General features: G+C 42.6%; 3 protein-coding genes across 3 annotated transcripts; 1 reads left to right on the top strand and 2 right to left on the bottom strand.

The window, feature by feature from the left end:
* Positions 1–10,819: 10,819 nt before the first annotated feature.
* psmb9a (proteasome 20S subunit beta 9a) lies at positions 10,820–13,899 on the bottom strand. Its single transcript, XM_017708473.2, has 6 exons — positions 13,562–13,899; positions 13,293–13,360; positions 12,526–12,657; positions 11,470–11,599; positions 11,231–11,372; positions 10,820–11,140 (listed from the first exon to the last, which is right to left on the bottom strand). Exons 1-6 carry the CDS (start codon positions 13,616–13,618, stop codon positions 11,013–11,015), a joined length of 657 nt encoding a protein of 218 aa, XP_017563962.1. The 5' UTR covers positions 13,619–13,899; the 3' UTR covers positions 10,820–11,012.
* A 2,063-nt stretch (positions 13,900–15,962) lies between these two features.
* On the bottom strand, positions 15,963–20,035 carry psmb12 (proteasome 20S subunit beta 12). The gene is made up of 6 exons (XM_017708474.2): positions 19,882–20,035; positions 19,219–19,289; positions 18,923–19,054; positions 17,645–17,774; positions 17,002–17,146; positions 15,963–16,738 (listed from the first exon to the last, which is right to left on the bottom strand). The coding sequence occupies exons 1-6, from the start codon at positions 19,924–19,926 to the stop codon at positions 16,611–16,613; spliced, it is 651 nt and encodes a 216-aa protein (XP_017563963.1). The 5' UTR covers positions 19,927–20,035; the 3' UTR covers positions 15,963–16,610.
* On the top strand, positions 20,033–23,083 carry psmb13a (proteasome 20S subunit beta 13a). The gene is made up of 8 exons (XM_017708472.2): positions 20,033–20,185; positions 20,536–20,629; positions 20,740–20,837; positions 21,530–21,670; positions 21,905–22,020; positions 22,136–22,194; positions 22,318–22,469; positions 22,835–23,083. Exons 1-8 carry the CDS (start codon positions 20,124–20,126, stop codon positions 22,944–22,946), a joined length of 834 nt encoding a protein of 277 aa, XP_017563961.1. The 5' UTR covers positions 20,033–20,123; the 3' UTR covers positions 22,947–23,083.
* Positions 23,084–23,491: the final 408 nt, after the last annotated feature.

The following is a 23,491-nucleotide window of genomic DNA, read 5'->3' as shown; positions in this document are numbered from 1 at the left end:
GCACGCTTCATATAATTGAAGGAAGGATGAATGGACAAATGTACCGAGACATTCTTCATAAAAATCTGTTGCCATCTATCAGGACGATGAGATTAAACAAGGGTGGACATTTCCGCAAGGCAACGATCCCAAACACACAGCCAAGAAAACTCAGGTTTCAGAGAAAGAAAATAAAGCTGCTAGAATGACCCAGCCAATCACCTGACCTGAGTCCAATTGAATATCTGTGGAAGGAACTAAAGCTCAGAGTTCATGGAAGGAGCCCACGGAACTTTGAGGATTTGAAGAGTGTTTGTGTGGAAGAATGGGCCAAAATCACACCTGAGCAATGCATGTGACTAGTTTCTCCATACAGGAGGCGTCGTGAAGCTGTCATCACCAGCAAAAGCTTTTCAACGAAGTATTAAATAAATTTCAGTAAGTGTGTTCAATACTTTTCCCCTGTGTCATTTCTTATTATTACACAACTTCTATGAATGGACATCTATGGTTTGATTTCTTTGCATGAGTGGATTGGGTGGGTTGTTGCCTCACTCTGGTGAGAATTTCATGTCAATTGCATGTTTAGAAATATATTTACTTAGAAAATTAGTGATGTGTTCAATACATATTTCACCCGCTGTGCATGTGTATATATATATATATATATATATATTTTGGAAAACATGGTTGCTCACCAAATGGACAAGAGGTTCTGATGCAAGATAGATACACCTCATGAAGTGAGCAGCATGTGCAAGAGTCATCAAATGTCAAGCTGTGAATCAAAGTAATATAATTTAGTTAAGACCAATATTTTTAGTCAGAGACTGTTGAACAAGATGAGATAAATAACCTAACCCAGAGCCCAAAACAACAGAATACCATCAACACAAACACATCCTAAACTAACAAACAACATCATTAACAACAACAAATGTTCTTTTAACAGAAAGGGAAAGATACCATGCCCCAAGTCCCTTCTGTGGCAGATGCCAAAACAATAATAATAATAATAGTACTAATATTAATAATAATAATAGCACAGCTGGAAAGAGGTTAAACAAATGAATTAATTGCAAGTATTACAATACAAATAAGTAATACAGAGCTTGGCTAGTATTAGTAACATAATTAGTCAAACTGTAAAATGGATGAAAAACATACCCTTTATGTGATACAAATAGATGGGTATGGAGTCAGTAAGAATATTAATACTTTGGATATTATCATCCATTCTGGTTTCCTACACCAACCTGTTTCAGGTTTGACTCTATCAACCATTTTGTTGCATCCATAGAAATAGTTATCTCATAAGATGGCCGATCACACCACACTGTTTGTGCAGCCAAACAGGTCCAATCTGGGCGTCTCAGAACACATTGTATGCTATACTATGTGGTACACTACATCCTAAAGTACTGTGACACACCTCATAATTATTGACTTCAGATGTTTCAGCCACATGCATTGCTAACAAGCGGTTAAAATTAAGAATATAATCTTGCAGTCTCAATAGACAAACACTGGAATGGATTGAAGTGATAAGCACATTGGAGTGGTGTAAAGCACTGCCACTGGACTCAGTGGAAACGCATTCTGTGGAATGATGAATCATGCTTCTCTATCTGGCAGTTTGATAGATGAGTCTGGTTTGGGCAAACTCCAGAACGTTATCTGCCTGACTGCACTGCCAAGTGTAAAGTTTCGTAGAGGAGGAATATTGCTGTGGGGTTGTTATTCAGGGATTGGCCTATGGCCCTTAATTTCACTGAAGGAAACATTTTTGCTTCAGCACACCAAGAAATTTTGGAAGATTGGATGCTTCTAAATGTATGAGAACAGTTTGTGTAAGGCCCTTTTCTGTTCCAGCATGACTGTGCCCCAGTGCACAAATAAAGGTCCATGCCAGCTTGGCCCACACAGAGCCCTCATCTCTACCCCATCAAACACCTTTGGGATGAACTAGAACGGAAATTGCAAGCCAGGCCCTCTCATCCAACATCAGTGTCTGACCTCACAAATGCAAACATGAAAGCACTGGTAATTTACTGATAGCAATTTTTCATGTGTTCATATGCACTGTAGATGCCGGAAAAGAGGGAGGAGAGCTGGTATTCTGGTCAGGCTGAGATGGCGTGCTAATCGCCCCCCACTCCCCAGCATACTACTGGCAAACGTGTATTCTCTGGACCACAAAATCAGCAAACTCAGGGAACAAATCTCTTTCCAGCAAGAAACATGGGACTGCTGTATAATCTGCCTCACAGAGACCTGGCTATCAGCGGAGATTCCCAACAAGGCCATTGAACTTGGAGGCTTCTCTGTGTGCTGCATGAACAGAACAAAGGACCTCTCCAGGAAGAGCAAAGGGGGAGATGTATGTTTTATGATCAACAATGCTTGGTGTGATCAGAGGGATGTACGCTTCATCAAGTCTTTATGCTCTCCGGACTTGGAATATCTAATCATCTCGTGCAGACCGCTGTGGCTGCCTAGAGAGATTTCAGGACTCACTGTCACCGCCATGTTTCCCACCACAGGCTGACACAGACCTGGCGCTCTGGAAACTGTACGAGGCTCTTTACAGGCAGGAGTCCGCCTCCATTGTTGTTGGGGACTTCAACAAACCGAACTTTTGGGAAGTTGCTCGTTCTGTGAATAACATCAGCGCTGTGCTTCCAGACGAGCTGAATGCTTTCTACACCCATTTCGAGGCAAATCCCAAGTCCCTGCCTCCGCTACTATGGCAAACCAAGTGGGTCAGAATTCATCAGGGTTTTGACAACGTATAAACGACGCGCTATGTTTAAAAACGACGTTTCAGGGTTTCTTTTCGCCGTCCAGGTAAACGCAAGGTGCTGCCAGGCGCTTAGTTAACGCCACCACGCGTCGCATAAGCAGAAATGACCTGAATTTACAGATCCCCTCCTTCCCCAAGAGGTTTAGCCCTGGCGAGAGAGAGAGAGAGAGAGAAAGAGAGAGAGAGTAGCTTAGAGACCATTTTTTCTCAATAGTTCCCTGAAGTCAGCAGCCAATACTAGCAGCACAGCAGAGCTGCAGCAGAATAGACCGGTTGTGATGCACTTTTAAAGCATAAGACATTTAAAGAATCACTTTACAGAATAAGCACATTTTAACATGTATATTAAAGCATGTCAGTGGGTTATCCCCGCCCTCCCATCGACCCACCACCAATGGGAGGGGCAGTAGTAGGGGTTCGGTGCGTTGTGGATCGGGCAGTGTCCGAAGGCGTGGGCCTTGGCGTTCTGATCCTCGGTTGCTGAAACTGGCTTTTGGAACTTGGAACGTTACCTCACTGGCGGGGAAGGAGCCTGAGTTGGTGCGCGAGGTTGAGAGATACCGGCTAGATATAGATATAGGGCTCACCTCAACACACAGCTTGGGCTCTGGGTCCAATCTCCTTGAGAGGGGCTGGACTTTATTCTTTTCTGGAGTTGACCATGGTGAGAGGCGGCGGGCAGGTGTGGGCTTTCTCATAGCCCCTCGACTCGGTGCCTGTATGTTGGGGTTTTCTCCGGTGGATGAGAGGGTAGCTTCCCTACGCCTTCGGGTTGGGGAACGGGTCCTGACTGTTGTCTGTGCTTATGCACCGAACAGCAGTTCAGAGTACCCAGCCTTCTTAGAGTCCTTGGGAAGGGTGCTTGAAAGTACTCCTCCTGGAGACTCTATTGTCCTACTGGGGGACTTCAACGCTCACGTGGGCAATGACAGTGAGACCTGGAGGGGTGTGATTGGGAGGAATGGCCTCTCTGATCTGAACCCGAGTGGTGTTCAGTTTTTGGACTTCTGCGCAAACCAGAGTTTGTCCATCACGAACACAAGAATGTCCATAAGTGCACATGGCACCAGGACACCCTAGGCCGCAGTTCAATGATTGACTTTGTAGTCGTGTCATCGGACTTGCGGCCATGTGTTTTGGACACTCGGGTAAAGAGAGGAGCTGAGCTGTCAACTGATCACCACCTGGTGGTGAGTTGGATCAGGTGGTGGGGGAAGATGCCGGTCAGACCAGGCAAGCCCAAACGTATAGTGAGGGTTTGCTGGGAACGTCTAGCAGAAGAACCTGTCAGATTGATCTTCAACTCACACCTCCGTCAGAACTTTGACCAGATATCGGGGGAGGTGGGGGACATTGACTCAGAATGGGCCATGTTCCATTCCTCCATTGCTGAAGCGGCTGACTGTAGCTGTGGCCGTAAGGTAGTTGGTGCCTGTCGGGGCGGTAATCCTCAAACCCGGTGGTGGACACCCCAGGTGAGAGATGCCGTCAAGCTGAAGAAGGAGTCCTACCGGTCATGGTTGGCCTGTGGGACACCAGAGGTAGCTGGCAGGTATCGACAGGCCAAGCGATCTGCGGCTTCAGTTGTCGCCAAGGCAAAAACCCGTGTATGGGAGGAGTTTGGTGAGGCCTTGGAAAGTGACTTTAAGTCGGCTCCGAAAAGATTCTGGCAAACCGTCAGGCGACTCAGAAGGGGAAAGCAGTGTGCCACTAGCACTGTATATAGTGGAGATGGTGTGCTGCTGACTTCGACTGAAGACGTCATTGGGCGGTGGAAGGAATATTTTGAGGACCTTCTCAATCCCACCGACACGTTCTCCAGTGAGGAGGCTGAGTCTGGGGACATGGGAATAGGCTTGTCCATTACTGAGGCCGAAGGTAGTAAGGTAGTTAAGAAGCTCCTTGGTGGCAAGGGTCCAGGGGTGGATGAGATCCGCCCTGAGTTCCTCAAGGCTCTGGATGTTGTGGGGCTGTCTTGGCTGACACGCCTTTTCAACATTGCGTGGACATCGGGGGCAGTGCCACTGGATTGGCAGACTGGGGTGGTGGTGCCTCTTTTTAAAAAAGGGGACCGGAGGGTGTGTTCCAACTACAGGGGAATCACACTCCTCAGCCTCCCTGGCAAGGTCTATGCAGGGGTACTGGAGAAGAGAGTCTGGCTTATAGTCGAACCTCGGATCCAGGAGGAACAGTGCGGGTTCCGCCCTGGTCGTGGAACACTGGACCAACTCTTCACCCTCTCCAGGATTCTGGAGGGTTCATGGGAGTTTGCCCAACCAGTCCACATGTGCTTTGTGGATCTGGAGAAGGCATTCGACTGTGTTCCCCGGGGTATTCTGTGGGAGGTGCTTCGGGAGTACGGGGTACATGGCTCTTTGCTACGAGCCATTCAGGCCCTGTACAAACAAAGCTGGAGTTTGGTTCGCATAGCCGGCAGTAACTCCGTCAGGGCTGCCCTTTGTCACCGATTCTATTCATAATTTTTATGGATAGAATTTCTAGGCGCAGTCAAGGGATGGAGGGTGTCCGGTTTGGTGACCTCAGGTTCACATCGCTGCTGTTTGCAGATGATGTGGTCCTATTGGGGACATCAGGCCGCGAACTTCAGCTTTCGCTGGATCGCTTTGCAGCCGAGTGTGAAGTGGCTGGGATGAGAATCAGTACCTCTAAATCCGAGACCATGGTTCTCAGGCGGAAAAGGGTGGAGAGCCCTCTCTGGGTCGGGGATAGGCTCTTGCCTCAAGTGGAGGAGTTCAAGTATCTCGGGGTCTTGTTCACGAGTGATGGTACAAGGGAGCGGGAGATTGACAGGCGGATTGGTGCTGGGTCAGCAGTGATGCGGGCTCTTTACCGGTCTGTTGTGGTAAAGAAAGAGCTGAGCCATAAGGCAAGGCTCTCGATTTACCGGTCGATCTACGTTCCCACCCTCACCTATGGTCATGAGCTTTGGGTAATGACCGAAAGAGTAAGATCGCGAATACAAGCGGCCGAAATGAGTTTCCTCCGCAGGGTGTCTGGACTCTCCCTTAGAGATAGGGTGAGAAGTTCAGCCATCCGGGAGGGACTTGGAGTAGAGCCGCTGCTTCTTCACGTCGAGAGGAGCCAGCTGAGGTGGTTCGGGCATCTGGTTAGGATGCCTCCTGGACGCCTCCCTCGGGAGGTGTCACAGGCGAGTCCACCTGGGAGGAGCCCCCGGGGAAGACCCAGGACACGCTGGCGTGACTATATCGCCCAGCTGGCCTGGGAGCGCCTCGGAATCCCCCTTGGAGAGCTGGTGGAAGTGGCTGGGGAAAGGGAGGTCTGGGCTTCATTGCTTAGGATGCTGCCCCCGCGACCCGAACCCCGGAGAAGCGGAAGATAATGGATGGATGGGTTATCCCCGACTAAATTAGTAGATTTAGGGAATATTAACAGATAACAGATTAGGCTCAGCACTGAGTAAAGTTAGTAGCCCATAATGTTAACCAGAACCAGCCTAGTAACTGTTTATTACCTGCTCTTATTGTCATTTCACCCACCGTTGTCGAATCTTAGAAAATGCCTTCTAAACGTGATTTTTCACGGGTGGGTGGGAGTTAAATATGAGTTAAATATAAAATTGGGGCAGGAGCTTGTAGAGAGATGGTAAAGGAGGTAAATTTAGGATATCGTTATCCATTTTGGAGTATGAGCTTATGTAAGTTACACAATAAAAACAAAGCTATTTTTGTGCTAGGTCTCTATTGATATGGATATATAGCACATAGATACAAGTTTTATTGTCATATGCACAGCAGAACAGGCAGTTACACTGTACAATGAAATTCTTACTTTGCTGTTCCTCCAGTCACCAAATATAATCTTAAGAGAATATAAAAAAAAAAAAAAAAAAAAAAAATATATATATATATATATATATATATATACAAGAATAACTCTAAAAATAGTAGTAAAAAGTAAAGTAAAAATGTACAGTATGAAAGTTGAAATAAAATTAAAGTTACATGTGCATATGTGCAAATGTACAAATATGTAGAGCAGCTGTTCATAAAGTGCATCAAGTAACAGATGTAAACAGTAAACAATTGTAGAGCAGCTGTTCATAAAGTGCATCAAGTAACAGATGTAAACAGTAAACAATTGTGTTCTGTGCAGGGAATAGATGTAAACAGTATTGTTCTAACAGCAGCAGTACAATGTAGGCAAGGTACAGTTATAGAGTGCAAGGTTAAACCAGTTCATAAGGGAGGGAGGAAGAGGTAGTAAGTGAGCTATTCACAGGCCTGATGGCTTGTGAATAGAAACTGTTGGTCAGTCTTGTAGTCCTGGACTTCACACTCCTGTAGCGTCTGCCTGAAAGTAGGAGTGTGAGGGGTCTGTGCTGGGGGTGTGTACTGTCCTTGATGATGTTGTGGGCCCTCCTGATGACCCTGGTGTTGTAAGTGTCCTGTAGTGAGGGGAAGGCTGCTCCTGAGATGGACGGTGCAGTTTTGATCACACGCTGGAGAGCCGTCCTGTCCTGTGCAGTGCAGTTTCCATACCAGACTGTGATGGAGCTGGTAAGAACACTCTCGATTGCGCTCCTGTAGAAGCTGCTGAGAATTTTGGCTGGCATGCCAAATTTCCTCAGTCTTCTCATAAAGTACAGTCACTGCTGGGACTTCCTGATGACGAGGTGTGTGTTGTGAGACCAGGTGAGACCCTCACTGATGTGGATGCCGAGGAATTTGAAGGTTTTCACCCTCTCCTCCTCAGTGTCACCAATGAACAGGGGTGTGTGCAGCTTCTGCTTCCTCCATGGGTCAACAATCACTTCCTTGGTCTTGTCTGCATTGAAGGAAATATTGTTGTCATGACAAGTTTGGCATGAACTCCTGCATTCTCCGAACATTCTACACACGTACAGTGGAGAGTGTTCTAACAGGCCAATCACCACATGGTATGGAAACTTCACTGCCATTGAGCGGAAAGCTCTGCAGAGGGTTGTGCGGACAGCCCGGCATATCACCAGGGTCCAGCTATCAAACCTTTTAGATTTATACACCAGCCGCTGCCTGAGGAAGTCCAGGAGGGTTCTAAAGGACTCCACCCACCCAAGCCTCTGTTTGTTCTCACAGCTGGTTCCGAGTCAGTTTCTTCCCCCGGGCCATCAGGCTGCTGAACAGCCAGTAGTGCTGGTGCATCAGTATATAGGCCTGTCACTGCACCTCTGAGTCATCATCTCCATGGACAATCACCACCTCATCAACACCATCAGACTCACTGATCGTCTGCACCTTCAATCTAGCAAATCTGTACTTGCACATATAGATTGAGATCTTGTGCATCTATCCATATCTTGTATAATCTGGAAGATTTCTGCATCCCTGAGTACCTAATTTATTATCCACCTCAGACTAACTGCACATACGGAATGTGTACAGCAGCACATTTCATAGTTCCAAAGTCACTATATATATATCTACACAATTTTTTTTATTCTTAGATATTTATAGATTTTTTGGTATTTAAGATCTATAAGGGGGACAATAAACGTGATTTGATTAAGAAACATCACCCCGTGCCTGAAATATATATACACTGCTCAAAAAATAAAGGGAACACTCAAATAATACACCCTAGATCTGAATGAATGAAATATTCTCATTGAATACTTTGTTCTGTACAAAGTTGAATGTACTGACAACAAAATCACACAAAAATCAATGGAAATCAAATTTATTAACCAATGGAGGCCTGGATTTGGAGTCACATACAAAATTAAAGTGGAAAAACACACGACAGGCTGATCCAAATTTGATGTAATGTCCTTAAAACAAGTCAAAATGAGGCTCAGTGTGTGTGGCCTCCACGTGCCTGTATGACCTCCCTACAACACCTGGGCATGCTCCTGATGAGGTGGCGGATGGTCTCCTGAGGGATCTCATCCCAGACCTGGACTAAAGCATCTGCCAACTCCTGGACAGTCTGTGGTGCAACGTCGCTTTGGTGGATGGAGCGAGACATGATGTCCCAGATGTGCTCAATCGGATTCAGGTCTGGGGAATGGGCGGGCCAGTCCATAGCTTCAATGCCTTCATCTTGCAGGAACTGCTGACACACTCCAGCCACATGAGGTCTAGCATTGTCCTGCATTAGGAGGAACCCAGGGCCAACCGCACCAGCATATGGTCTCACAAGGGGTCTGAGGATCTCATCTCGGTACCTAATGGCAGTCAGACTACCTCTGGCGAGCACATGGAGGGCTGTGCGGCCCTCCAAAGAAATGCCACCCCACACCATTACTGACCCACTGCCAAACCGGTCATGCTGAAGGATGTTGCAGGCAGCAGATTGCTCTCCACGGCGTCTCCAGACTCTGTCACGTCTGTCACATGCACTCAGTGTGAACCAGCTTTCATCTGTGATGAGCACAGGACGCCAGTGGCGAATTTGCCAATCCTGGTGTTCTCTGGCAAATGCCAAGCGTCCTGCACGGTGTTGGGCTGTGAGCACAACCCCCATCTGCGGAAGTCGGACCCTCATACCATCCTCATGGAGTCGGTTTCTAACCGTTTGTGCAGACACATGCACTTTGTGGCCTGCTGGAGGTCATTTTGCAGGGCTCTGGCAGTGCTCCTCCTGTTCCTCCTTGCACAAAGGCGGAGGTAGCGGTCCTGCTGCTGGGTTGTTGCCCTCCTACGGCCTCCTGCACGTCTCCTGGTGTACTGGCCTATCTCCTGGTAGCACCTCCAGGCTCTGGACACTACGCTGACAGACACAGCAAACCTTCTTGCCACAGCTCGCATTGATGTGCCATCCTGGATGAGCTGCACTAACTGAGCCACTTGTGTGGGTTGTAGAGTCCGTCTCATGCTACCACGAGTGTGAAAGCACCACCAACATTCAAAAGTGACCAAAACATCAGCCAGAAAGCATCGGTACTGAGAAGTGGTCTGTGGTCCCCACCTACAGAACCACTCCTTTATTGAGTGTGTCTTGCTAATTGCCAATAATTTCCACCTGTTGTCTATTCCATTTGCACAACAGCTGTGAAATTGATTGTCAATCAGTGTTGCTTCCTAAGTGGACAGTTTAAATTTCACAGAAGTTTTATTTACTTGGAGTTATAATGTGTTGTTTAAACGTTCCCTTTATTTTTTTGAGCAGTGTATTTTATTTTCATGGCCCATGGCTCATGTGGATTATACACCTACAAGGTGAAGAAGAGAAGAAATATTGCAGCTGCATCTAAAGATGTACCAGTTTTTGTGTGTTCCAAATAAAGACAATTTCTTGCCTGATAAGGAAGCCAAAGAGCTACAGCTTTACACCACAAATGAAGCTCCCAAAAGCAAACATGAAGAGGCCTCCTTGACAGCCTGTGCTGAAAGAGCTGAAATCCGAGAGAAAGCAGCAGTCTATTGATAATGCCAAAAGTCAGTGTTGAAATAGTCACATCACTGATTAGGGTGCTATTACAACAGACAGCCTAGGGCCATAAGAGACTGTCCGTTGTGCTGTGATCAAGATGTTGGTCAAAAAAGGCTTTGTGTATTGTTTCTTTTACCGACCTTCCAAAATAGAACAGTGTCATGAATATTATTGCTGACTGGACCTCAGCGGTACAGTGAATATCAGTAAGCCTTCCAGTATACAATGGAATGAACATTTCAACTGAAAATGCAAGACCAATCTCGCCTGAGCACGGATGCTTCACTCACTGATTATTCAAAAAATCTAAATGAACACAATACCTACAGAGGACAGCAAGCGCTTGAAACACAAATGCCCTGATCAGAAGGTAGTCAGGCTTGTAGAAATGGATCACTTTCATGAAGCGGGTTCACTGGATGTTCGCTTAAATAAAATGCCTTTGACAGTTTTAGTTCTTGCCTGCTTTTCAGGCTCTAAAAAAGGTGAAACAATATTACACAGTTCACAGATGTAATGTACCCTCATGTTTAAAATTTTTTAAAAATGTTTTCTTGCTCAGAGCCTGGCTCCATATGATATTTTAATAATTAAAGAGATTTTATTACTGTAACAAATGTAAAACAAGGCAGCATAAACAACCAATATGTTCAAACTGTTTTTATTTATTTTCTGAACATTGAAAAAATATGCCACATCTTGTCAATGTTGGAAATGCTTAGAATCTGACATTAGTTTTTGGGTTTAGCCAATATGTATGTACTTTATATTTAGGATTAGGATTATGACATTTGGTAATACAAATGTTATTTCTAGTGCATATGAAAGTCCTCTTTTTTCACTGGTCAAAAAATGTAGGTAGTTCATTTCCTGGAATGCACCGCTCCACAGCTCCCTCTTGGTCAATGGTAACAAGGTAAGCAACACCTCCACTAGAACCATCTCTGCCCATAGCCAGAGTTAGCGCTAGAAGGAAAGAGCGAAATATAAAAAGTTATGTTCACTGTTTTTATCATTAATCTGTGCTCTAATCTAAGCACAGGTCACAATGCATACCGTTCACAACAAACTCCTGGGATTCTTTCTTTGTCATGCCTTTCCGGTATTCTGCATCTACAAATCCATAGATGTATGAACTGCCTGAGCCACCAACGGCAAATGGCTGCATAGACAGCAAGCCATCCAGTGTCACATAGACCTATAACATATAAACACTTTGTAACATTTTTAAAAAATTACATTTACAAACATTTACATAATCAGTGTAGCTCTACCATAACTTGGCTATCACTAACCTGTCCGCCAGCTCTCCTGTCCCAGCCTGCAACAATGAGATGAGCAGAAAGTTCCTCTTTGTACTTGTAGGAGATGTTCTTCACTAACGTAGCAGCTGAGCGAACTAGGGGGTCTTCTCCCACCTCAATACTATCGTGAACATATACATTTGCATTATTAGTATGGATAGTAAAAATGAAAAGGTAGTGCAGTGTATGACTTATTCACATTAATAATTAACAGGAATTTCATTGTACCCATAGGGGTTCAAATCCAGATTAAACTGTCTTTCTGTATATCGCTGTTGTCTGATCAAAACCTTGTATCTCCACAGTGGTAACTTTACAGGAGAAGGAAAAAACATACTTTAATTTAATGTAAGTCAATGGAACCAGAATTTTTTCCAAGTCATTTTGATTCGTTTCTATTGGTCCATTCATCATGAAATTTCCACACAATCTAAAGGACCACGGATACTTTCAAATTAAGCCCAAAACTTTGTTCCGACAGCGACATGCATCATTTCTGGTGCCTCGTTCGAGTTCAGCGAGATTGATTGTGATATCTGAATCATAAGTTCTAACCCAGTCTTAAAACTAATTTTGCTAAGTTTACTTATATGGTATGGTAGACTTATATGTCAGCATATCTTGTATAAATCACTGTACAGTAATACCATTTAAGACCAAATTCTTGCTTTCCTGACATCTTCAATCAAAATGCATTTTTTTTCTGGCCACGAGTTTTGACTATGTCACTGTGCCCCAGTAGGCAGTGAAAACCTATGTTACCTGACGACATCATGCTTTAACCATCCAACCACCATCTACCCCCCAAATCAGCTAGCTCCTTGATACTGTGTTTCAGTTGGAAATATGCCACATTATGGAGCAAAATTATTTATGCAATATGGCATAATTTATGTTAAGAAAAAGGAAAAAAAGCATGTTAAGATCCTCAAGGTGTAAAAATACTGTAGATGGATCCTACATCTTAGATCATTAGTGCTGTCAAGCAGATCGAATCCATCAATGTAATCTACTTTCTTGTCTACGTATTAAGTTAAGAATCAGTACCTGTGCACGTCAAGTTGATAGTTGACGATTTCTGCAATGGTCTGAGCATCAGCAGCAGATCCAGACAGAGCACAGTAGATCTTATCATGGAGTGGCGAGAGCTTGTTCATGACCCGATTCACCACTGAAGCCCTGCCCGAAAAGAGAGTCACAATTGTGATGTTTCAGGTATAAGCTGCAAAAAGAACGTGGAACATTCTCAGAAGAAAAAGAATTTGTAATTGTAATTTTACAGTCATTTTATTCAATTGGAACACTTCTAGAGTGGAGATGAAATACTGTCGTTTAGACACCAAGATGATGTTACCAAGGTAATGATACACAGCACTCATTCATAGAAATATCTTATCTAAGTTATATAAGTTATATATATAAATATGGCATCCTGGATGTTAATTTCATGATAACTTCATTTTAAGTGTTAAATAGCCTTTTCCCAGGTCTTAAGGGATCATCTCTGATCATCTTACATTTCTTCTTTTTTCCTACTAATTGGTTGAAATTTGTGAAGTTGCACAATAGCGGCTTAATGAAACCACTTTATATATCTATCTGTAACATTTTTATTTGATTGATAACACTGATTTTTGGACGTTGTGTCTCAGAACAAATGAACAGATGATCAGTTTCACCTTTGTGCATAGCATCCATCCGCAAAGACGCCTTCTTAAATGTCTTTTTTCCCCCCTTCATCTTTTCTTTCAAAGAAACAACTTGAGTTTTGAGACACAGCTAAAGGAACCTCAGTGCTGGGATCAGCCTCTTACCCGGCAGACACGCGTGAGTCGGAGCCAAGAACGACCCCCCCTTCATACCCTATTGCTATGATTGTAGTCTGAAAAGCAAAAAGAGGTAGAATGAATGAGGAATCTCTTCTGCATCATATCCATAACAATGCAAGGGGGATATAAATGGACTGAAAGTGTTTCCAGAACACAGGTTTATGCATCACTCAAAACACCAAAGTGCAGGCTGTATGTGTTAACGACGTTTAATCGTTTTAATGCCGAATTCAACGAATTTGGCACCCACTTACCCCGGTTTTGACCTCTTCGGAGAGCCATTCGGGCTGTATGGACGATTCTCCCAACATTACGACGACCGATATGTCTCGAAAGCTGCTCGAGGATTAGCCTGTGTAATGTAGCTACACCACAACGCAGCGCTACCTGGGCGTCTAACGCCGATCAGAACCGCGTGGAACTAGATATGAAGCGAAGCTACAAACAAAACAAAAACACACAGAGCGTCGAATATATCGATATATTAAAGCTAAAACAAACCCAAAGGCTTTAATACGTCTGGTCCGACGGCTGGGCCTAGCAGTCACATCATTTCCCCTCTTCCCTCAAACTGAAAACGAAACTAACTCGAGCTTTCATGCGAACCTCACGCAAGCCGCGCGTAGCCGCAGGTGCTCATTCACGACACGACGTTCAGAAAGCCCCGACATTCCCTTCACACCATTTACTTTGTATAGGCGTTCATTCTGTTTGACTCTATCAAAGGTATATTTCTATATTTATATATTTATTCCAGTATATTTATTGTGTTTATTAAGATGTTACCTGAACATTATGCTGCGACTCTCTACCTGCACTGTACACTTTATATACAGATCACTGTTTACATCTGGTTTTGCACCACTAGTACTTCTGCATTTACTGTACTGCAATGCCCTATGCACATTTCTGTCTATATATCTGATACACTTGAATATCTGACTATGCACATACTGTCTATACGTCCTTCGCCTTTACACATTTCGTCTACATTCGATGCTTGTACTTATTGACTATGCACATTTTGTCTGGCCTTTTACTGTCTTTTGTCTTTGCACTGTTTGCTCTTCATCTTTCAATACTGAACCGGAGAAGTAGCCCGATAGTGTTTTGTTATACTGTACCACCCTGTATTGTATAATGAAAAAGTTGAATTGAATTGAACTGAATTGAAAATGCTTTAATTCGTGGATATGCTGCTAATTTACACTAGTCTGGAATCACAGTTCAAACGGTTGGGAATACCGTTGTAAATCAAATAAGAAATGTTGCAGATAAATGTTTGAAATAATTCTATTAGGATGGAGCCACTCTGCAATTCCACACATTTCAAATCATTAGTGGGAAGCAGTGAAATAAGAAATGATGTATCTTGAATCATGAACAGAGCTGTTGATGATTCCAGCGGAGAAAAGCTGTAGAACACTGAAAATGAAGCTATGATGAAATTTAAAATGATATCACAGGCAGATACCTTACCAAGAAATTGCCATAAATAAATAAGTACTGTGTTATTTACCACTTTGTACAAATAAAACATCTAAAGCCCTGTGTCTAGCTCACAGCGTATACACCAATCAGGCATAACATTATGACCACCTCCTTGTTTCTACGTTCATTGTCCATTTTTATCAGCTCCACTTATGATATTGGTGCACTTTGTAGTTCTACAGTTACAGACTGTAGTCCATCTGTTTCTCTGATACTTTGTGTTAGCCCCCTGTTCTTTAGTGGCCAGGACCCCCGTGGACCCTCACTGAGCAGGTACTATTTGGGTGGTGGATCATTCTCTGCAACATTGATGTGGTGGTGGTGGTGTTAGTGTGTGTTGTGCTGGTCTGAGTGGATCAGACACAGCACTGCTGCTGGAGTTTTTAAACATCTCAGTGTCACTGCTGGACTGAGAATAGTCCACCAACCAAGAATATCCAGCCAAGAGCATCCTGTGATCACTGATGAAGGTCCTGAGGATGACCAACACAAACTGTGGAGCAGCAGATGAGCTATCGTCTCTGACTTTACATCTACAAGGTGGACCGACAAGGTAGGAGTGTCTAATAGAGTGGACAGTGAGTGGACAGTGTTTAAAAACTCCAGCAACACCTCTGTGTCTGATCCACTCATATCAGTCTGTAATTGTGGAACTATGAAGTGCACCTTTACAGGAAGTGGAGCTGATAAAATGGACAATGAGGGTAAAAACAAGAAGTGGTCATAATTTTATGCCTGATTGGTGTTTACACTCTATTAGTATTTAAACCAATAAGCTATTATTATTATCTATTATAAACTATTAATAGAACAAGTGAGTCCAAACTTTTAAACACTGATGTGTTAAAAAAAAAACTAAAAAAAAAAAATTCACATAGCTATTCACATTCAGCATAAGAGTGACTACAAAGTACTTTCTGGTGATCTTTCTATACTCATTGTCCACTAAATAAAAGTAAAGTGTACTTGAGCAAATCAGATAATATGGGGTACTTTAAGAAATCCTTGTTTTTGGGGCTTGGGTCAGGTATGCTGTTATTTGAATGCATGCACATTTGCAAATACAAGAATGACATACTAAATGTAAGACCTTCAATTCAAAGAGCTCCTGTACAGTGTGGCTAGAGTGGGTTAGCTCAGACAAACACACAGATTTACCACTGATTTTGTAGCACAGAAAAATGAATATTTTTAATTGATTTACATGTGAACAGATTTTCAACAGGACTTCAACTGACTGTGGACTGTTATGATTGTTATGTCGATAGTTTCGTTTTAGAGCAGTGGTTCTCAGTCGTGGGGCTAGATTCATAAAGACTATATTAAGACAAGCATTAAGAAGTTCACAAGAAGGTTCTTAAATGCAATTCTTGGAAAAAACTCTTCTCACATATTCTCTTAAGACAGGCTTAACTATTTTCTTGTTTTCTTATGTAAACGATGGGGCATTTAACAGCTTACCGTAAACGATGTGTGACACGTTCTGCATTTGTACTAACTGTCATTTATTTCTATTTAATCCACTCAGAGGACAGCAAAATGGGGAAAATTGTCAAACCAAGTGCTTAAAAAATATAGCGAAGAATTACAGGTGATAGTGGAAGAAAATTCCTCTTGGAAAAAATGATAATTGTGGTGTGATGGCGGAAAGCAAGATACATGGATGGGCACGAGTGGCAGAGGCTGTGATGAGATTTTACCTTGTCAACTCTTCCAGCCTAAGACACGTATAACGCTATCATAAAGTTAAGAACACATGCTAGATAGTGGTACTCCAGGACCAGGACTAAGAACCACTGTTCTAGAGACATTCTACTCATCATGAAACTTAGGCAGTTTATCACCAGGAATAAGCACATGTTCCACTCCATCCTCAGTAATCACCACCAAGTGGGCCACACCCCCGCTGACATTATCTCTGCCTATAGCCAGGGCCAGTGCTGGGGAAGACAAAGAGATTAGTCAACCATTCAGTCTCATCCAGTCCATTTTCACATAAATCATATACATATCTTTATACAATAAGGGACAAAATTAGGGATGTCCTGGAAATGCTGCCATATTGTGCATAACCAGCTTCTATTATATGCCTTCTTTAAGGGTAATTAAAGAAATGGACCACTGAGGACTGATACGTCAGAAAACAAGACTTTTCTTTTTCAATTTTGTGTTTTCCAAAAGTTTTCGTTAAATTTCACTGTACCATTTGTAGTGAACTGAAGGCACTCCTCACGGCTCATATCAGGTTTGTATTTAGCATCTGCGTAGCCATATATGTAGGTGCTACCAGAACCACCAATAGTGAAAGGCTGACTAATCAGCATTCCTCCCATTGATACTGTGTATACCTAAACAGACACACAATAGACAAGAAAAGAACATGAAAGCTTGCAGGTGATGCTGTTCATCACATCTTGATCTTCTTCTTCTTCTTTCGGCTGCTCCCTTTAGGGGTCGCCACAGCGGATCATCTGCCTCCATCTTGCCCTATCCATTTCCTCCTCTACTCATCACATCTTGATAATGGTGCTAGATTTAACAGCATGTAAAAATCATTTTAAATTTGCCACTCAAGATGTATTTCAAGTAACTTGTCATAATCATACCTATTAAATCATCCAAGCCATCTCCTGCGGAGAACTGACACAAAGTTATTACCACCTAAAGCATTTCCTGTGTTATCTGTGCACAGCTGGTCCTTCAAAAGAGACTTTCATGTATGCTACAAAGTCAGTCTATAAGCACACTATATATTAGATGCAAACTCCAAGTTAGAGTCTTCTGTAACGGAGTATTTAATGTTAGCCTTCTGCTCCGTTATTCTCGGTAAATAAGAAAAGTCATACCTGTGCCCCTTTCTTCTTGTCCCAACCTGCTGTGATGAAACCGGCCTGCAGGTCCTCCCTATTGTTGTAGCAAAGCTCCTTTAGCACAGATGCTGCGGCTTTCACCAAGGGGGGAGACTCCATCTGTATACTAGTGAAAGATGGCATTTAGATCGAAAGCAATTTTGATGGACATTTCATAGTACAGATCAGCTTGAGCAAAGCAATTGTCCATCTGAAAACTCTTCTCAGATGGAACAGGTTTCTGACTGTTTTTATACATTGTGTTTAGACTGTATTGTTTAAAATGTTCTAAAATGACACTCTAGTATCATTTAAGACCCTCACTTGGGTTGCTGCTTAGTTAATATGCACTATAACTCGACTAAGAAAGCCACTTTAATGATGATCTTAGGTGAGCTGATCATTAGTGGACAGCTCATTGTCCCAACTAATGTCTCATTGTCCACGTGTGATCAGATCACTTGATATGGCATTTCTATCCTGATGGCAGTGGTATCTTCTAGGATAACAATGTCTCCATCCACAGGGCACAAGGGGTCACCCATTGGTTTTATGATTATGAAAATGATGTAAATCATATGCTATGGCTTTCCCAGTTACCAGATCTCAACTCAACTGAGCCTGTTGGGGAGACACTGGCTTCCACTACTTTCATTAAAAATACCAGTTGAAAGAATATATTTATAGAAATGATGTTCCATTCTTCCAGTACAGTTCCAGAGATTTGTAGAATCTATGCCAAGGCAAACAGATGCCGCTCCACTTGTGGGCAATTTATGTTCATTTTTCCTTTAAGTTGTCATGTTGTGTATTAATCTTTTATAAAGCTTGTCACTTTTATCATATCAAAATCTTATGACTATTTTTTGGGTTTTTTTAATGTTTCACTCATTTTCAAAATTCTGTATTTTATTTACTGCTAGGACATGGACCATCAACAGAGTTGCTATAAACCTGTTTCACATACATGAGCCAAATCGAATCACAATGTTTCACACAATAAAATAAGTGCTTTGACAAGCCCACAATAGAATAGCTTAGTATAAGAGTGTTAAAATAGGCCAATACCTGAATGCTTTCAGAGTATTTTGAGTGTTTTACTTTTACTTGACAGCCTTTCCTGAATCTATTCAAATTTATGTTCATAATTACTTGGATGAACAGAATCTGGTGGATGAACCTGATCCCAGATCAGCAGAGTGGCTCTAAGGTTTTGTTTTGTTTTTGTTTTTTTGTATATGTCTGTTCTGAAGGTGTATGGATAAGCAGATGTACCTGTGGAAAGATAGCTGGAACTTGGCCATTTTTGTTACAGCTTGTGCATCTGCCAGTGAGCCAGCAATGCAACAGAATATCCTGTCATGAACCTGGATCAGCTTGTTAATGATTTTAGAGGACACATAAGACCTATGGATTCAGAAAACAACTCAGTGAAAATGAAGCATTTGTGTGTACGTGCCAGCGTGCAGTAAAATCTGTTGTAAAGCTCGACTCAGATGAGCACTGAATTAATTACTCTTGTGTATAATTAATGATCAGAATGTGAACATTTGTCTTTGGATTTTACTCACCCACCCATTGAGGCCCTGGAGTCAGAAGCAATGATAACCCCTCCATTGAATTGTACTGCAAGGATGGTCGTCTGTCAAAAAAAAAAAAGTGAGAATATTCAATCAACAGGTCCCAGTCATGAATGTCCTAGTGATCAAAGGATCCTATTCACTTGCAGTTGCGCAACGACTGTCATAATTCGAGACCTTAAATACAGTTGATTGGATGTTGGTAAACAAAGAAAGTCTTTTTTGATGTGATGAGTGCAGCCATTGTGCTGTTAATGCTTACAATGACGGTTTAATGTGAGAAACTATACCAAACCTTTGATCAGCGCTACAGGATTAATTCCCCAGGATTTATAACTCTTCTGTATCTGCAATCAAGGCGGGCGGCCTCCAGGTTACCAGAGCTCCAACAATGGCAGAAGATGAAAGTGAAAGTAACTCTGAACACGTTTAATTATCGATCGTTTATCGATACTTTCCCATATCGCTTTAAAGTTACCACTTACATACTATAGGGCGAGTTAAAGGAACAGATGAGCAGTTATGGTGAACAATATAATGTTGATCAACTTTGACGACGACCGAATTCATCAACATAGCCTTATCCAAAAAACGATGCGCGGCGCTCACAGACCCCGTGCTGTTAGTCTTATGAGACAAGGCGGCTGTACTTACGCCGGTGCTGACGCCTTTATATTGGTGGTTCGGGCGCTCTTCCATTGTTCGATGGGGTGATCACTGAACGAGCGAGCGTCGTCTTGGGTCGTGTCACTCCATTCAGAGCTGCTTTTCCTAGTTGTGCCAGTCTGCTGCACGATGGCGGCACCACTGGACACGGAGATGTAATTACATCAAGCCAACCCCACCAGCCATTAGCCGAAGTACACCACGTCAAGCAGAAGGAGTTTTCTGTGGACATGGCGCTCTCGCATGTTTTTGAATCACCTGTACCTGGTTTTAACTTCGAGAATTCGACCAGGTAAGCTCAGATCTGTTGCCCTGAACAATCGGCGCGGTAAGTTTTCGCTCATGAAATGCGCAATCAAGGCTTAACTGCGCAAACATCTGCGCTCTCACCAAAAGCGAAAGTATGATTTTTTTTAACGCGTATTGACTCTTTAGTACAAAGCGCGTTTAGTCTTTAGTACAAACAACCTACGTTTTAAACGAATCTAAAGGCAAAGAGACTGGCGCTGAACGTGAGACGGTGAAAACTGCTGGAACTTCACTTCGTCTCTCGTTTTCGTGGAAGCATCAGGAAATATGCCGTGTCTTGTCGTGTCACGTCTTACAGCCGCTGCTAAAATTCATCTTTTTTTTGTCATTCAGAAATCTTTTATTGGAGGACGCGCTGGGCGAAGGGAAAAGCAACGCGCCTAAACCTTTGAAGACTGGCACCACGATCGCAGGAGTGGTCTGTAAGGTATGAAATGGATGGACAATCCAAACGCAGCGTAGTTACACTCTTGAGATTCGAAACAGTAGATTTTATGTGTGTCCCTTTCTCTTTCTGTCTGTGTGTGCGTGATGCAGGATGGCGTGGTCCTGGGCGCAGACACAAGGGCTACCTCCAGTGAAGTAGTAGCGGACAAAATGTGTGCCAAAATTCACTACATTGCCCCAAATATATAGTAAGTCAAGATGTCGTGGGGTGCCATTCAGGTCTTCCAAAATCGTCAAAACGTTATTCATGACTTTTATGTTATAAAGAAGTGGTGGATCATGAAATGCTGCTATTGTTGTTAACTTTTCAAAAGGTAATGACTCCTGAAGATTCTTGAAGCACGCCCTTTTTGTGGTTCTTTGCATGATTAATCTGTTCTTCTCTGATGGAAAAGTAATTTTAGATGGATCTTTAAGGTTCTTAAAAAAAAAAAAACTACTTCTATGTAGAGGAGTTTGCATGTTCTCCCCGTGTCTGTGTGGGTTTCCACTGGGTTCTCCGGTTTCGTCCCACAGTCCAAAGATATGCAGTTAGGTCAATTGGACATGATACACTGAATCTAGGTGTGAGTGTGTCAGTGATTGTGTATGTCTGTCTGCCTGCCCTGCGATGGACTGGCAACCTGTCCAGGGTGTATCCTGCCTTCCGCCCAATGACCGCTGGGATAGGCTCCAGCACCCCCCGCGACCTTGAGGGAGAAGCACCTTAGAAAATGTGTGTGTGTGTGTGTGTGTGTGTGTGTTTCTATGTAGAACCAAAAGGTCCTGCTATCGTTATGTCATACAATCTTCTTTTATAGAGAAGCAAAAATGTGAGATATTTACCTGTGTGGCAGTAAAAGGCCTCATATGTCTATAGACTAATCTGTTTGTGTTTTAGTTGTTGTGGAGCAGGGACTGCAGCAGACACTGAGAAAACTACAGAACTGCTCTCCTCCAACCTCACCATTTTCTCCATGAATAGTGGCAGAAACCCCAGAGTCGTCATGGCAGCTAATATCCTACAGAATATGCTCTTCAGGTGAGTTTTGACGTTTGTTTTTTGTTGTTAGTAAACCTAAAATGAAAAACAATTGTGTCTGGACATTTTAAGTATGGAAAAAATCGTTTTTAATACATCTCAGCCATGTTAGTGACTCCAAGTCCTGAAGGGCTTTAGCACTGTGTATTTTCAACAATGCTCCCTAAATGCAAGATTAAGTTTTCTCGTTGCCATTTTGTTGTTCATGCTGTTAATCTTGCTATCCTATCTCAGGTATCATGGTGCGATTGGAGCAAATCTGATTCTGGGAGGGGTGGACTGCACTGGGAGCCACATCTACAGAGTGGGACCTTATGGGAGCATGGACAAGGTTCCATATCTTGCTATGGGTAAGCATGTGACACAAATTAAGCACAAATGCATTTATATTTAATGATCATTTAGTTTTTTAAACTGTCATATATTGTATATATACTTCATTGGTTATTCAATGGTTTTGTTTAGGATCTGGTGATTTAGCTGCTATGGGTGTACTGGAGGATAGGTTCAAACCCAGAATGGAGGTACTAAGTTGTTCTGCATCTTCTGTTTTTTTAACTCGTATAGTCTGTAAACACATAACATTCTGAAACATCTCTAAACTAGCTTAAAGATTAATCTACTCTCACACTCATCCTGTCCTCCAGCAAGAGGAGGCCAAGACACTGGTGCGTGATGCCATCCGTGCAGGTATCATGAGTGACCTGGGTTCAGGGAACAACATAGACATATGTGTCATCACCAGCAAAGGGGTGGATTACATAAGACCCTATCAGGAATCTGAATACAAGGACAACAGGTGACAAGACCAAATGAACAGCGTTACCAGCTAACAATATTAACAAAAATAGAATCAATTTACAAATAAACAGCAAATTACAACATATATACCATAGCAGCACAGTTACACATACTAGCACAATTCAAACCCTGTTTCTGGAAAATGCATAATATATATAACTGATATACTATTAATATGGTGTAATATATTAATATATAATTGGATGTTTTCCCATATTTTGAGAAAAGCTGAGTTGTGTTATTCCTTAATTGTTGGAGGCTTCTTGCAATCCTGCTTAGGGGTCAATCAAAAATGAGGAAAAACTTGTGTCCATGTGGTTAATACTCTCTTTCTTCTTTTTTCTCTCTCTGTCTCTCTATCAGGCAAAAAAAGTATAAATATAAGCCAGGTACAACTCCTGTTTTGTGTGAGAAGGTGGTTCGCTTGGAGCTGGAGCTTGTGCACGAGACAGTCCAGAAAATGGAAACATCCTGAGCGAAAGAAGAACAGAAAAACCAGCAACATTGTAGAAACGAATGCGTGAAATGAATACTGTTTAGAATGCAATAGAATGCTCATTTGTTCACCGATAGATGTGTATATGATGACATTGTAATAAATGGCATGATGGACTTTGTGTATCTTTTGTTTCTTTTCATGGTTAAAAGCAAAATACAACCAAACATGTTTTGACAGAGACAAGCAACGTCATCGTCATGGTAGGTCCATAATAGATTAGAACAATGAGGAATTGTTGAAATATAAGGTTTAAAACTGCATTAAGAGGGGTGACCTGTTTTAATCCAGTGTCATCTAAAATCAATTGGACTGAAGCTCTTTTCCATTTACTGTAAGTTAAGTTGTGAAATGTTTTGAGTAAACGTGCTGAGAAGGAAAGTTCTGAAAAACCCAAAGCCAGCATAGACTAGTCTGCCTCTCCTCTCTCCTCATTTGTCATTTTGTGGTTCATTAAATAAACTTTTTAAGCAAAATACATCGAACGTGATAAAGCTGGACTTGTTCATTAAATTCTGTTAATT

Source organism: Pygocentrus nattereri, chromosome 1, assembly GCF_015220715.1.
Source record: "Pygocentrus nattereri isolate fPygNat1 chromosome 1, fPygNat1.pri, whole genome shotgun sequence".
NCBI classification, from domain to species: Eukaryota; Metazoa; Chordata; class Actinopteri; order Characiformes; family Serrasalmidae; genus Pygocentrus; species Pygocentrus nattereri.
This window is presented reverse-complemented; position numbering and strand designations above follow the sequence as displayed.